The sequence below is a fragment of the Anolis carolinensis genome, chromosome 2, assembly GCF_035594765.1.
Source record: "Anolis carolinensis isolate JA03-04 chromosome 2, rAnoCar3.1.pri, whole genome shotgun sequence".
Lineage (NCBI taxonomy): Eukaryota > Metazoa > Chordata > Lepidosauria > Squamata > Dactyloidae > Anolis > Anolis carolinensis.
Window position 1 is genome coordinate 209,365,672 of NC_085842.1, and position 13,459 is coordinate 209,379,130.

Below are 13,459 nucleotides of genomic sequence, written 5' to 3' on the forward strand. Positions count from 1 at the left end.
CTGTTTTCAAGCTCTGAATACTTGATTGAATTTCGCTGAGCTGCTGAACTTGCTGATTGAAAGGTCGGCGGTTCAAATTTAGGGAGCAGGGTGAGCTCCAGCTGTTAGCCCCTAGATGTTCAAAAACATGCATATGTGAGTAGATCAATAGGTACCGCTCCAGCGGGATGATAATGGCGCTCCATGCAGTCATGCTGGCCACATGACCTTGGAGGTGTCTATGGACGCTGGCTCTTTGGCTTAGAAATGGAGATGAGCACCAACCCTAAGTTGGACATGACTAAACTTGATGTCAGGGGGAAACCTTTACCTTTATCTATGTGCTGTGTAATTATTTATGGCTGAGGTCACAGAGGGTAACAAAGGTCCACTGGTGTTCCTGAGGCCTTACTTTTATCCCGCATCATTGAGTTGTCATTTTCTCCTATGGGGAAAAATAATATGCTGTTTTGAGGGGCAGTTCTACAGAGGATTGAGCCTCAATGTCAGCCACAACAGTGAATGACCTAGCCCTCCCATGGCAAGTATGTCATAGTATATTAAGATTCCCGCTTACTGAGATCCTTGTCTTAGTCTGTCAAAATGAAGGATAATGTCTGTCTTAGGCAAGAGAGCTTCTCTGTGAATCCTGATGCCAATTTTATAACAACAGACTGCAATGAAGAACAGGTGTGATTTTCTTCACTGCAAATCACTGCCAATCTTCTTGCACAGACCTGGACATGACTTCTGCCATCTTACAGAAAACCTCATATTTCAACAGATGGTATTGTTCTAGAGTATATTATTTAAGATGGTTTGGGATCTAAAAGCTACAGGAGGTAGTTCACAGTAATGTATCCACAATATCCCCATAAGGTAAAGATCACAAGCATGTTTAAAACATGACATAAAACCAGTTTGGATGTGTGTGTATGTGTGTGTGTACACACACACACACACACACACACACACAGCTGGGACATAATCCTCTGGAGTAAAGGGCATTCGTCATAGACTCATACTACTTTATTTGTACAATATCTGCACCAGACATTGAACTGTACTTGTATAATTTTATCTTTCTACAACCAAGCTATCTCAAGAGAGTTCCTATGCCTGGCAGTCTTCTGGAAAACACTACCAGGTGCACTGTTAATCTTTGCAAAGCACTGAAATTAAATCAGCATTGTGCCTATAATGAATCTTTATCACTTCTTTCTTATTGGCAACATTCCATACTCATGGCGTTCTTGCTGTTTTACATAGTGCTGGCGGACAGCAAAACGTACTTAAAGATAGGCTTAAAGCTAACCTTTAAAAATGTGGAAGCCCTGGCCCTCTAACTGGAAGCCAGCTGTTACCAAGAGTCGTGGATGTTAAAGAGACACAAATAAAAAGCAAAAGGGAGAAACGTGCTGAAAGGAAACCCTTGTTGTCACCGCTTTCCACCTGAAAATCCATGTCCTCGTGAAAGACAATGTGGATCCAAAATATATCTCCACAGTGACCTATGGATGCACTGCCAAGACTCTACCCTTGGAAGACAATCATGCTTAGCCACAAAAGATTGCCTATGATGATGAGTTCTAAAAAAGCTTTGCCTACTATCATGTATCCTAACCCTACGCTGAAGGGCTTCAGCAATGGTAGAGAAAGCAACCAGTGTTACTTGCATTATTAGCACCACTTTCTTCTGCTGCTGGAGACTGCTGCTCTTCTCTGGAAGACATCCTATATCTATGTGGCAAACAAATTGAAACAAATACATTGAAAAAAAGAGGAGGAACAAAGGACAACAGCCTATATTGAAAAGTAAACATTTATTAGAACCAATACAAGAAGTATGAAAGAGAGGGGGGGGGGGAGATACAGGGCAGAGGATTGTGGGTTGTTTTCATAACATGTCAAATTGTACAACAAATAGCTCCTTGTTTAAAAATCATTTTCACACTTTAAAAACCAGCGTAACATACATTAGCTCAGAATTAAAGGGCTTGGTTAAAATGTCACCAAAAGAAGGGCTAACACACACCCACACACATACACTCAGAAGATCATCAATGATCTGTTGTGGATGGAAGCGTGTTATGATCGGGAGGAAGTTGACACTTCCATGCCTCACCTATCCCCCCAGATAAGGTCTTCTTCCCAGTAAGAGTACTAGACTGGCACTGGGAAAGTTCAAGTTCTAGTCCTTACTGAGCCACAGAATTTACCGGGAAATCCGAAACTACTAGTCACTCTCTCATGACTTATCTTACATAGCTGTTATGAAAAATAGGTAAGGCCGAGAGATTGACTGGTGTCATAGTTCTGTAAGGATACAATGAGGAGGAGGAAAGTACATACTTTGCCTTCAGCTCATTAAAAGAAAGGTGGAACATAAATAATAAAGCTAATACTCAGTTATAGGCTGACTTCTTTGCCCAGCACTAATAGCTTAGCAGCAAACCACCAGGACCTTTTCGCCTAATAACACTTTATTTAGTTGTGCTTATTTTTCCAGTCTGGATCCAATCAAATATTCATACATCATTTGAAATTTTACATGGCATGGTGAACTGTGGAATCAGTATTTTATGGTCCATTTTTCTCCAGATTTGCATCCATCACTCATAACCATTACCATGATAAAGGTGGCTGACACCACTGACAAAGACTGTCAACCCAGGCAACTTTGTTAACTAGAAATATGGTTGAAGGAGGTACGAGGAGTTAAAATTAAACCATGCACCATAGATAATAAGTCTCAAGAAGAAAACAAATCTGGGTATCTGCTTTTGAAGTGATGCTGTGGGGTATCAATCCAGATATCTCTTCGTTTAGCTCAAATTCAATATTAAGGAGCTGGCAGAACTGAAACCCCCAGAGAACTGTGCCTTTTTGTCTCTTGGGGAAAAATAATCTACAAAAAAATAATAACTCCTCAGAATTTGGGATTAAATGGCTTTTAACGTTTTAAATTAGAGCAGGAATCAGGACAGCAAAAATGCAGCTGAATATTGTGCTGTGGCGTTGACTAGTAAGGGGCCTATTAGCTTTCGCCAAGACTCCAGGTAAAACTCAATTAACTGGGTCACCTTACAATAAAAAGACAGCTGTGATATAAGCAAGGTGAGAAAATTTAACTTGTGCTGAATGGAGGCATTTCCCCCCCCTTTCTCCTTCCACTTTTTCTACTCTTCCCACTAATGGGAGGAGACAGAATGTCATTACAGCCAGTACAGCAAGAAGAGATTTAGATACCACCCCAGGTAAAAATTAGACCATTAATCAAAAAATTAATGAGTTTAATTAAAACAAAATTAATTCTCACTCTCTGTATTTTATCTCACTCTCCTAGGCGACTGGGGGTAACAATTCATTTTTTTTGACAGCATGCTAAGAATAGGCTGCGTCAGGAGACTGCACCTGCAAATTGAATGTCTCTCCATGAAGTTAAACCATGATGAATTCAGAGAAGGAAGCACTCAATTTCCATAACAAAACAAAACAAAAAGATTCAACTGTGTGTTTTTTTACAATCACATGATGAATACATTAATTACATACCACTAGTGAAAGCCCAGGTTTGAAATTCAAACCTCCCCCACCCATCATACACACATTTCCCATCCGGACAACCTCCAAATGCAAGACGACACCAAAAAAGCTAACATCAATATGCTTTGTTATGCCATTGAAACATTTGAGACCAGGAGCCAAAGAGTGAGGAGGTGGGATCAGTTCAGAAGCCACCTAAATGCAGCATGTCTGGCTGGAAATCCTGGATGTTCTGAATCAGCTGGCTAATTCTACTGCCCTAAGAAACACACACACTTTACAAGGTTTTCAGCAGAAGGGAGGAAACTGAAAAGCAGAAGACAGGTTTCACTTTTTTCTAGTACTTAAGTACCTGACTATGCTTTTTGGATTATTTTTAAAAAATTCTTCTAGAAAAAGAGCTCTTTTGAACAGGGCTGCGGCACACCAGTTCACATTGTGAACCTTCATAGTTTTGTTGTGTGTTTTCCAGGCTGTATGGCCATATTCCAGAAGTATTCTCTCCTGATGTTTCATCCACATCTATGGCAGGCATCCTCAGAGGTTGTGAGGTATATACCTCACAACCTCTGATGATGCCTGCCCTAGTTGTAGGTGAAACGTCAGGAGAGAATACTTCTGGAACATGACCATACAGCCCAGAAAACATACAACAACCCTGTGATTCCAGCCATGAAAGCCTTCGGCAACACCTTCATAGTTTGCTCCTTACATTTCTGCCCTTTGAGAAGGCTAAGGAAGATGTTCATTCTGTGTCTATGCTACAGCAAGTTTAAGTAGCCTTCCCATGTGCCCTGCTGACGCATTTTGTTGTTGCGTTTAAGTTGACAAGGTGTTTTGAACACCTTCCAAATCTTGTCTAATGTGTCCAACTGACAAGGGTGTGTGAACAATTTCTAATGAAACATGCCCAAAAAAAGTAAAGGGGAGGAGGATGACATGCCAATTATTGTTTCAGAGATGTATGCATACTTTTGAAAAATCATAGCACAAGTATTTGCATAAGAATAGAGATGCCGAAGAGTTTCTTGGAAGTAGGAAGTATTTAAAATGGTGAACAATATCATGATCAAATGCCTATTAATTTCCTAACATGTCATTAGTTTACTTGCTTTTCAAACTGATACACAAGTGCTTCTAACTGCTAGAAGTCTTAATTTTTTACTTCTAGATAGGACCATCTATTACCAGCAGCTTGCAAAGACTATTTATTTTACATTTTGTTACGTGTGCAACTGTATGCATATAAGCAGGTAATAGAAAAAAGAAATCAGATGTTCACCCAAAGCTCTCAACTGTGAATTCTTTTAAGTGCTTTTGTAAAAGAGTAACAAACAATGTTTGACCTGATAAAGCTGGTACACTTTTTATAAGAAGGGGTTTCAGATCTAATCCCCCAAACACGATAGCAAGGGAAATTTCTCTTATATAGTCCACATGCTTCAGAACTACACATAACACGTGAGGCAATGGTTGCTACTCAAGGTGTGGACTGGAGAAATCACAGTATGCTTTAGAGCAGTGGTTCTCAACCTGTGGGTCCCCAGATGTTTTGGCCTTCAATTTCCAGAAATCCTAATAGCTGGTAAACTAGTTGAGATTTCTGGGAATTGTGGGCCAAAACACCTGGGGAGGCAAAGGTTGAGAACCACTGCTTTAGAGTTTATCCTGCAGAAGCGTAGCCAACTCCAGACACTTCCTCTCCAAGCTGTGTGCTTTCAAGTCATTTCTGACTTGTGGCAATGCGAAGGCAAACCCATCACCGGGGGGTTTTTTTTGGCAGAATTTGTTCAGAAGGGGGTGGCCATTGCCTTCCTCTGAGGCTGAGAGTGTATAACTTTCCCAAGATCCCCATGAAGGATACCAGGACCAATTGAAGACTCAAATCCCACTCACTTGGTGTCCTAGTCAAACACTCAAACTACTACACCACACTGGCACTCTAGTTCTGTATCTATTTACCCAAAATCGAATGTAGTGATAATTCAGCCATCAGCAGCCTATTCTAAAAAGGAGCAGAGGACCAGTGTAGGATCATCTGGCACCCCAAGGGAAGAAGAGACTAAGAGGCAAGGTGGTGCCCTCTCCAAGAGGGACAGCACCCCAGAGAACTTGCACAAATAATCTAGGTCAGCAAGAACCCAGTGTAACCTTTCTTTTTTCCTGGATCAAACACTATCTCCTTTCCCACTTCCTATCACTTCAGCAAAATAACACCCAAAAACACCAGTTGTTTTTCCCTTTCAGAGCTGTAGTGTCACAAATCCACACCTAAACTGGTGATGTTAAAAGTGGCATGATATAATAATAATAATAATAATAATAATAATAATAATAATAATAATAATAATAATGAAAAAAGCTCTCTCTCGTGTCCTCTTTTTCCATTTCAGGGATATAAAGAATGACTATCTCTACTTCAATAATTATCATTAGAGAAGGGAGAGGGAGAATGGGAGGGAAAAGGAAGATAATTTTCTGTGGAATGCATGGGGTAGTTTTCTCCTTTTTCAAAAAAAAGAGAGAGAGAGAGCCTGGGCATCCTTTTATCTCAAAAAATCCTCAAAGTGACTGATTATTTACAATAAATACATCTAAGCAGACAAATTTGCTTAGATGTAAAGACTACATCTAAGCAGACAAATAGGAAACTCATCTTTCCTCAAAAATCCTTTCCAGCATCTGAGATATTCTGCTGCCTCAGCACATCCAAGTGTGGCAAGAGGTGGGTAGAAGAAAGAGCAGAGGAAAGCTAATACGGAGTTTAAAAAACCTGAATGGGATTCAAACAGCTGTAGGGATGGATGAGTAAGATAAGTCACTCCATCGAGATTTCATTTTAAAAAAAAAATCTACCCAATTTGCACCTCCTAAAACCAAACACTGAGTCCAACACAATTGTGTTTGGAAATCTTATATTTCTGAGCATGCAACACATCATTTTGAATGTTCAGCATCTAGCTGAAAACTATACAAAGAAAACTACATAAAATCCTAAAATGCAGAAACATGCTAAATGTACCCAGCTTTAGTAAATAGATGCATGAGTACAAAAATGCAAACTATATACATATTTTGTGCTGAAAATGCCTGTACAAAACAAAGAGTTTGGCAGTGGGAAAATAAACATCTCGATGGATTCAGGCATGATAGATTTGTCAATCACAAGCTGTAGGCCGGTCACCAGTTGAATGCAGATGAATGTGCAGCATTTAGTATCAAGCAAGGAAGACCAGCCTATGTGTTAACTCTCCCATCAGCCTATGACAATTTTCAAATAGGAACAAGAAGGGCAGCACCGTTACGTATCTCTACCTATCTCTAAGTTATCAAAGCTATTTATTTTGTGGGTTCAATCCCTTCACAAAATGAACTCCCCATGTCGTTCTGATTCTAAAAGAAACGCTAAAATATTTCTCTACAAAACCATGCTGTTTCTTACCAAATTATTTCATCTTGGAGCTCCCCTTTCAATTACATAGAAAATTGCAAAACCGTGACACTTAAATTTAGCTCACAACCCACCCTATCTTTAGGTGAACAGATAGAAGAGGGTTTTGCCTATTTAGTCAGAGCAATCTGCAAAATCCATTTGTGCATAGGGACTGGGATCAGGCATGCATCCTTAGAACTTCTGAACTATATGGGACATTGGCTCCCAACCTTTGGTTCTCCAGTTGTTTTGGACTTCAACTCCCAGAAGTCCCAGCTAGTTTACCATCTATTAGGAATTGTGGGAGCTGCGGTCCAAAATACCTGGAGGACCAAAGATTAGGAACCACTGATATAGAACTGGATGTAAAACAAGTTCCCATTCTAAATTTAAATAATCATTGAAATGAAATGCATATTCTTCTGTTTAAATATGGTGAGAGCAATTTGGGGGGGGGGGGGGAATAGGGCTTTCCCCCATAGCCTCTTCCCCTGAAGGAATTGGAAAAAATTGTGAAGAACGTAGTATGAAATATTTTAATTTCATAATGATGAATAAAATAATTAAGATGAGGTGTTTCTATCTATTCCCAAAATTTTTTTCTAAACATTACTGTATATATTCATGTATCAGTCAACCATATGTAGACATCAAAAATAGGTTTTGGGGTCAACCCATGGGTAAGTTGGAATGTCACTCTGCAGAGGGGAAAGTGCCAATGCTGTCACAGGGGGACCAGCTGCTCCAGTTGCCATTTTCTGCTTAAGCATTTCAAAAGCAGCAATATGGCAGAAAGAGTACAAGGTGATTCTCACCTTTCACATTTCTACCCAGAGTAGGGGATGGTTCATATTCGTATTTTGATACACTGACCCATGGATAAGTCAACCCAGGATCTTTGGGTCATTTTTTTTGGCTAACCTTTCTAGACTTATGCATGAGTATGTACATAGTAACAGGAAGACTTTTATGTAGGACAATGCACAGCAAAGGAATGCTGCAATTCTTGACCTTGCTTTAAGGAAATAGGAATTTTATATATGTGTGACATTATGGAGGAGTGGAGGAGACAAAACAGTTGTCTTTTGTTTTACTAATGTTGATGGTTTCTTTTGTTTTGGTTATGTTTCCGTGTTCTACTGGCAAAACCCAACAGGTTTTTAAGAGCTCAGATATTTCACATCATCCCAGATCCTGTAGCTTCATTCGCCACAATTTTAAAAAAATAATTTGTATTTTATTTTCTAAATAAATTGTACTTTTAATTGATCAAATATGATAATTTTATGTCTAACCAAATTACACATAATGTATTTTCCGTCCTTACAAGAAAAGGAGGGAGACTTTCAATACGTAAAAAATATTATCTCACCTCCCCCAACCACCATGGCTTCAAATTTCCTCTAAATATAGTACAACTGTACTGGTTACATTTAGCCACTGAGCTGGAGGAAGTTTCCAACTGTTATGCCTAGCAATTGTTTTGAAGATAAAAGTCTGCTGGTGATGCAAGAGTCGCTAGCAGCAACAGAAAGTCAACTGAGGCCCCTTCCACACCGCTGAATAAAATTCAAGATTTTCAGCTCTGAACTGAAATAAATGGCAGTGGGGACTCATATAACGCAAGTTCAAAACAGATATTGTGGGATTTTCTGCCTTGATATTCTGGGTTATATAGCTGTGTGGAAGAGCCCTGAGGCTGCAACAACTCAACTGCAAATGAGCAGCAATTCCTGACAGGGATGGGTCTACAAAGGTAGAAAAGATGGATGGATGAAATACTTCTATTGTTCATTGTAGGAAAACAGAAAACGTAAATATTCAGAAACAGTGAAAAAGGATAAGCAGAGGTACTAGTGATTTTGCTAACATTGGCAGCTCTGTCTTACCACTCGAAAAGGTATCTGTCATTGAGAGCAGGAAGTAATGAGACAGAGATAATATAACTAAGATTCCAGATTCCTGGAAGAGGATTTAAAGGAAACACAAGGAGTAGCGACACTGTAATTCTCTAGTATACTAAATCTAGCCTACTTCAAATTGCAAGCTCCCATCAAGTTTACTATGAGCATGCATGACCCTGAAATGCTTTTGAGCACCCAAAAACTCGGAAGGTGAGAGGCTAGTGTTGATCAATATTAATACTGTCAGTTTTGCCTTTTACTGTCAAACGTGGCAGCAAACTTTATCTGCAGTGAGGGATGAACGAAAGCAGAGCCCTGAAATCTCATCTATTCTACACAATACAGACATTCCATGTGAAAAAACATGCATGGGCATTGGGAAAAGGGCACACTACCAAGGGGAATGTTACTCTACTTGTTTTCTGTCATTTGGCCCTCCAGCCCCTCTTAGTTAGGAACAAGAGGAAAACAACTGCTGAAATGACTTATCAACAGTCCCAAAAAAACCTTTACGGTGGAATTGTTCACCAGTGTCAACCACAAAGAGGCCAATCTGGAACAATTCTTGCACCTGAGCTGCATCAAGATTGGTATGCTATATATGATACTTACTAAGTAAATGATGTTCATGCGGTTATTTTCCTTTAAGGTGTACCTCTGATAAATTGTTTCTCATGAAATGAGGAGTAGGCCAAGATCCCAGAACAAAAGAGCTCTTTTTGGGGGAGAAAGGTTACTAGGCAGAAGAAAATGGAAACCTGCCTCATATTATGTGAGAGCACTGGTCTTCCTAGCCCAGTACTGTCAGCAACAGTCCCGCAGTGTTTCAGGCAAGGTTCTTTCCTCACCCTACCTGGTGATCTAACTACTAGTCAGGTCTCATCTTGCTTACCTTCTGTAATCAGATGAGACCAACTGTGCGCACAATGGTATGATAGAGAAGTTTGGCACACACAAAGCAGCACCTCAGGGATTCAAACTAATTTTGGAATCACAATGTTTGGCCTTTTTTAGAACAGGTAGAGACAGAGGGCTATCTCAAGGAAGACATACAATGTGGTCGGGCTGCACATCACATGATGCAGTGCCAATGCAAACCAAGAAACACAAAGGGATGTGGGTTGGAAGATTACTAAATCTGACAGGTTGAAATGGGTGGGGGCTGTCTCTAAGGCCCAGATCCTCAGATTTACCTGTTTTTGTCCTAAAACTATAGAAAATAAAATATGCTGAATGGGAACAGGTAGGGTCGAATTGAGTGATAATGGCAGAAGGAACCAGGATGAGAACTGCGTTTCAACATCCTGGAACCCAGTTCCAGAATAAGATCAGCAGTTCTGAAAACAACTAGAAATAGCCCCCACACTGTTCTGGCTTAACGGACATTTGGAAATCTCAGAATCCACAGCATATGGCAAATGAAATGAGTCTTCCCCGAACGCAGGCAGCCTCCCGGCTCCCCTTTTACTGCAACACTCTAGAGCAACAGGAGACAACATCTCTCCCTATGCAAACTGGTGAAGGGACCAAACAAAACCGCCAGGCAGAGGAGGCGTAAAAAGAGATTATCAAAGTGAGAAACATTTCTTGGATTCTGAGATGAAGGGAAAGAAGGACACACACAGCATGTCGATTTCTTGGGAGTGAAACCAGAACGTGACTCACACTATTCATGTTATGACTAAGCCAACCAATATCAACGTTTCTCCTGTCGAGCACAGTAATAAGCACACTTTTAATGGATGGATTTGGGAAGAGGGGAGAGAGGGCAGATATGTACAACTATACGGACAGACAAAGGAGCCCAGCCACTTTAGCTTTTCACTGCTTCCCGCTCTTTGTTTTCAGCGTCTTCTGGGTATGCATGCCAGGTCAGTCTCTCTTCATAAAATGCTATCACAATTTGAGGGCACTTCACATTGGCTTCTTTCGCTAGAACCAGGTCAGCCTCATCCGTGTCTTTCCTGAAGAAGGAAGCAAGAACAACAAAAGGACTGGTCAATGCCTGATCAAGCAGCTCATTCCACTTAATATGGTAGAACATGAACAGACGTTACATTCTGGGTTCTTATAATCTCAATGAAGACAGCAGCCGTGACTGGAGGACAGTACAGACACAAGCACACATCATGTACAATGCCCTTTACATTGGAACCAGTATAGAAGGCAATATTGTTTAGTCCCTACAGGTGATATGTATTTTAGCGTGCATTTTATGTACTTCCCTTGGCTGGGTTTTTAAAAGGGGAATAAGAGTGTCTGGTTACAACTTATTTTCTTCTGATGACACAGATCATTTGTTGGAATTCAACCCCTCACTGCTCAAGTCTCAAGTCCTCAATGCGGAACAGATTAGTACAGGCTAAGGGTTTCCCTTTCCCCATGTCTCCTGTATGACAGTTGGAAATGTATCTATTTTTTCTCTCCTCTCTGTTTCTGCTCTTATTCTGATTGGTTGTGTAAAAATGGATACTCATCTACTGCAAGCCTTTTTTAAATGACTTTTTTCTCTTACATCATAGTACAGTAGTCTCACTTAACCAAACTTCACTCATCCAACATCTGGCTCCCGCTTGGACCCACAACTGTTTCTCTAGGCAGAAATTCTATCTTTATTTGTAGTCCATTTTTAGTAGTCAATGTTTTTAATAATTTGCGATGTTATCCAACATTCTGCCGGCCCATTTATGTCGGATAAGCGAGACTATAGAGAGAAATATAGTGCTTGGGTGTTTTTTCCCTCTCTTTGAAACCTTAGAAGAGATGGGCATTAAGAGTAGCTCAGACCCAGTTCTTGATTATTAAGAAATGCAGTTATTCTTTATTACTGTAAATAAACCTTTTATGATTTTAAAGACTGGACTCTGTATCTTTGCTCGCCTAAGCTCTGAATTCTTTACAGTCACATCACCCGACACCTCACGCTCTGCTGGCTAATGAGCCGAATGTTCAACTTTTTGTATCCTGTTTGATTTTTGGATTCTCTGCTATAATTTAGGGCAGTTTTTCCTAACATCATTAACGTTGTTGATGCCTTCCAATTCCTCCCAAACCAGCCCTCAAAGCCATTTTCAAATTAAAATAATGGCAACCCCGTTTTAAACATACCAAAAAGCAAACTTGAACAAAGCTATCAAAACATTTATAAACAAGTTAAAATATACAATTAAAATGATAAAATCAGTTTTAAAGCAGTGCAATTAAAAAGAGTACAGTTGATTCCTAAAAACCTTTTCTTTCAAAACCTTCCACTGTCAAATGTGTTTTGAAATAAAAGTCCACAGAAAAACAACATAATCCCCTCCAGTCTTTGTGGTTTTTCAGGTAAAACAACATTTAATCAGTTAATTGGTTTTAGATCAAAGGCTTTAAAATGTTAATCACCTACAATCTGACTCCAGTTCAGAAAGCAGCAGAATTGTAAAACACATCTTTTTAATGCAAGCACTTTTAAAATTGGCAGTTGGTAAACACCTTATTAAAAGAAACATGACTCCCTTTTCCCTTACAAAGAGAATACATCTTGTAAAACAATATAAAGATGCAAACATGTCTCACCCAAATGCTTTACAACTTCTTTAACTTACCATATACAAATTTAAATCTATTTGTCATCAAGCATCTCAAATTACAAATCATTTTGTATGACGGAATGTCTACAATTTCTTTAACGCTGTGATAGCCCTTAGAAGACAGGAAGCCCAAGTTTTCTGCATGTTTGGTAGCACAATATTTGGCTCCCACTCTTCTGTAAACTATAGTACATAGATGGGAATCATGTAGTGCTCCAGAATGGTTGATCTACAACTCCCATCAGTTCTAGTTAGAATAGCCAATAGTGAGTAATTATATAGGAATTACAGTTCAACAACATGACCACATGATTCCTAACCAATACAGTGAGCCCAAGGTATCTGTTGAGGTTTGATTCCAGGGCCCCCCATGGATACTAAAATCTGTGGATGCTCAAATCCTGTTATATGCAATTGTGTAATAAAAATTGCATCCCTCGTATAAAACAGCAAAATTCACGTCTGCTTTTGGAATATTTTCAGATTGTTGATGTTGGACTCATGGATGCAGAATCCGTGGATACCGAGGGCTGACTGTATATAAACATGTGTTATGGGTTGATAGGGGCTCTTCAAAACTGTTGAGGCAGTATACACAATCCAATGATGTACACCCCTTCACTGCAAGCTTTATTAACACCATTTTCTTTCATCGTCCTTTGGGGAGGATTGATTGAAAAGGGGATGGACTCTTATGTGTATGTGTAGTACACACAGACCCATACATAAACCATTTGTTCACTCCTCACAGAGCATCATGTTTCCCATTTTTATGTCTTATGAAGAACAAATACATTAAATGGAGAAACAACACAGAAAAATGAACAACTACATAAGCCACTAGGCAAAGTGGGAAAAATTGGATATACCCAACCTTACCTTTTGTATTAAATAGTAATATACACAGTCAAAAAGGAGGGGGAAAGAGCATCTTAGCCAATACTCTGCAACCAGAACCCAGATGGAGCTTACCCTAGATGTCCACATGAACATGGTTTTTGCGCTTCATTTTAGGCTTAAGCGAT

At 39.7% G+C, this 13,459-nt stretch overlaps 1 protein-coding gene across 4 annotated transcripts in view; it reads right to left on the minus strand.

Moving 5' to 3' along the window:
* Positions 1-1,787: 1,787 nt before the first annotated feature.
* cbx5 (chromobox 5) overlaps positions 1,788-13,459 on the minus strand; it is a 61,504-nt gene continuing 49,832 nt past the window's right edge. For 3 of the 4 annotated variants that reach the window (XM_003216670.4, XM_008103624.3, XM_003216671.4), the window contains exon 5: positions 1,788-10,826. In XM_003216670.4, coding sequence (XP_003216718.1) covers positions 10,676-10,826 — 151 coding nt within the window. In that variant the 3' untranslated portion in view covers positions 1,788-10,675. The remainder of the gene's footprint in view (positions 10,827-13,459) is intronic. The other variant, XM_008103625.3, reaches the window with a different exon arrangement.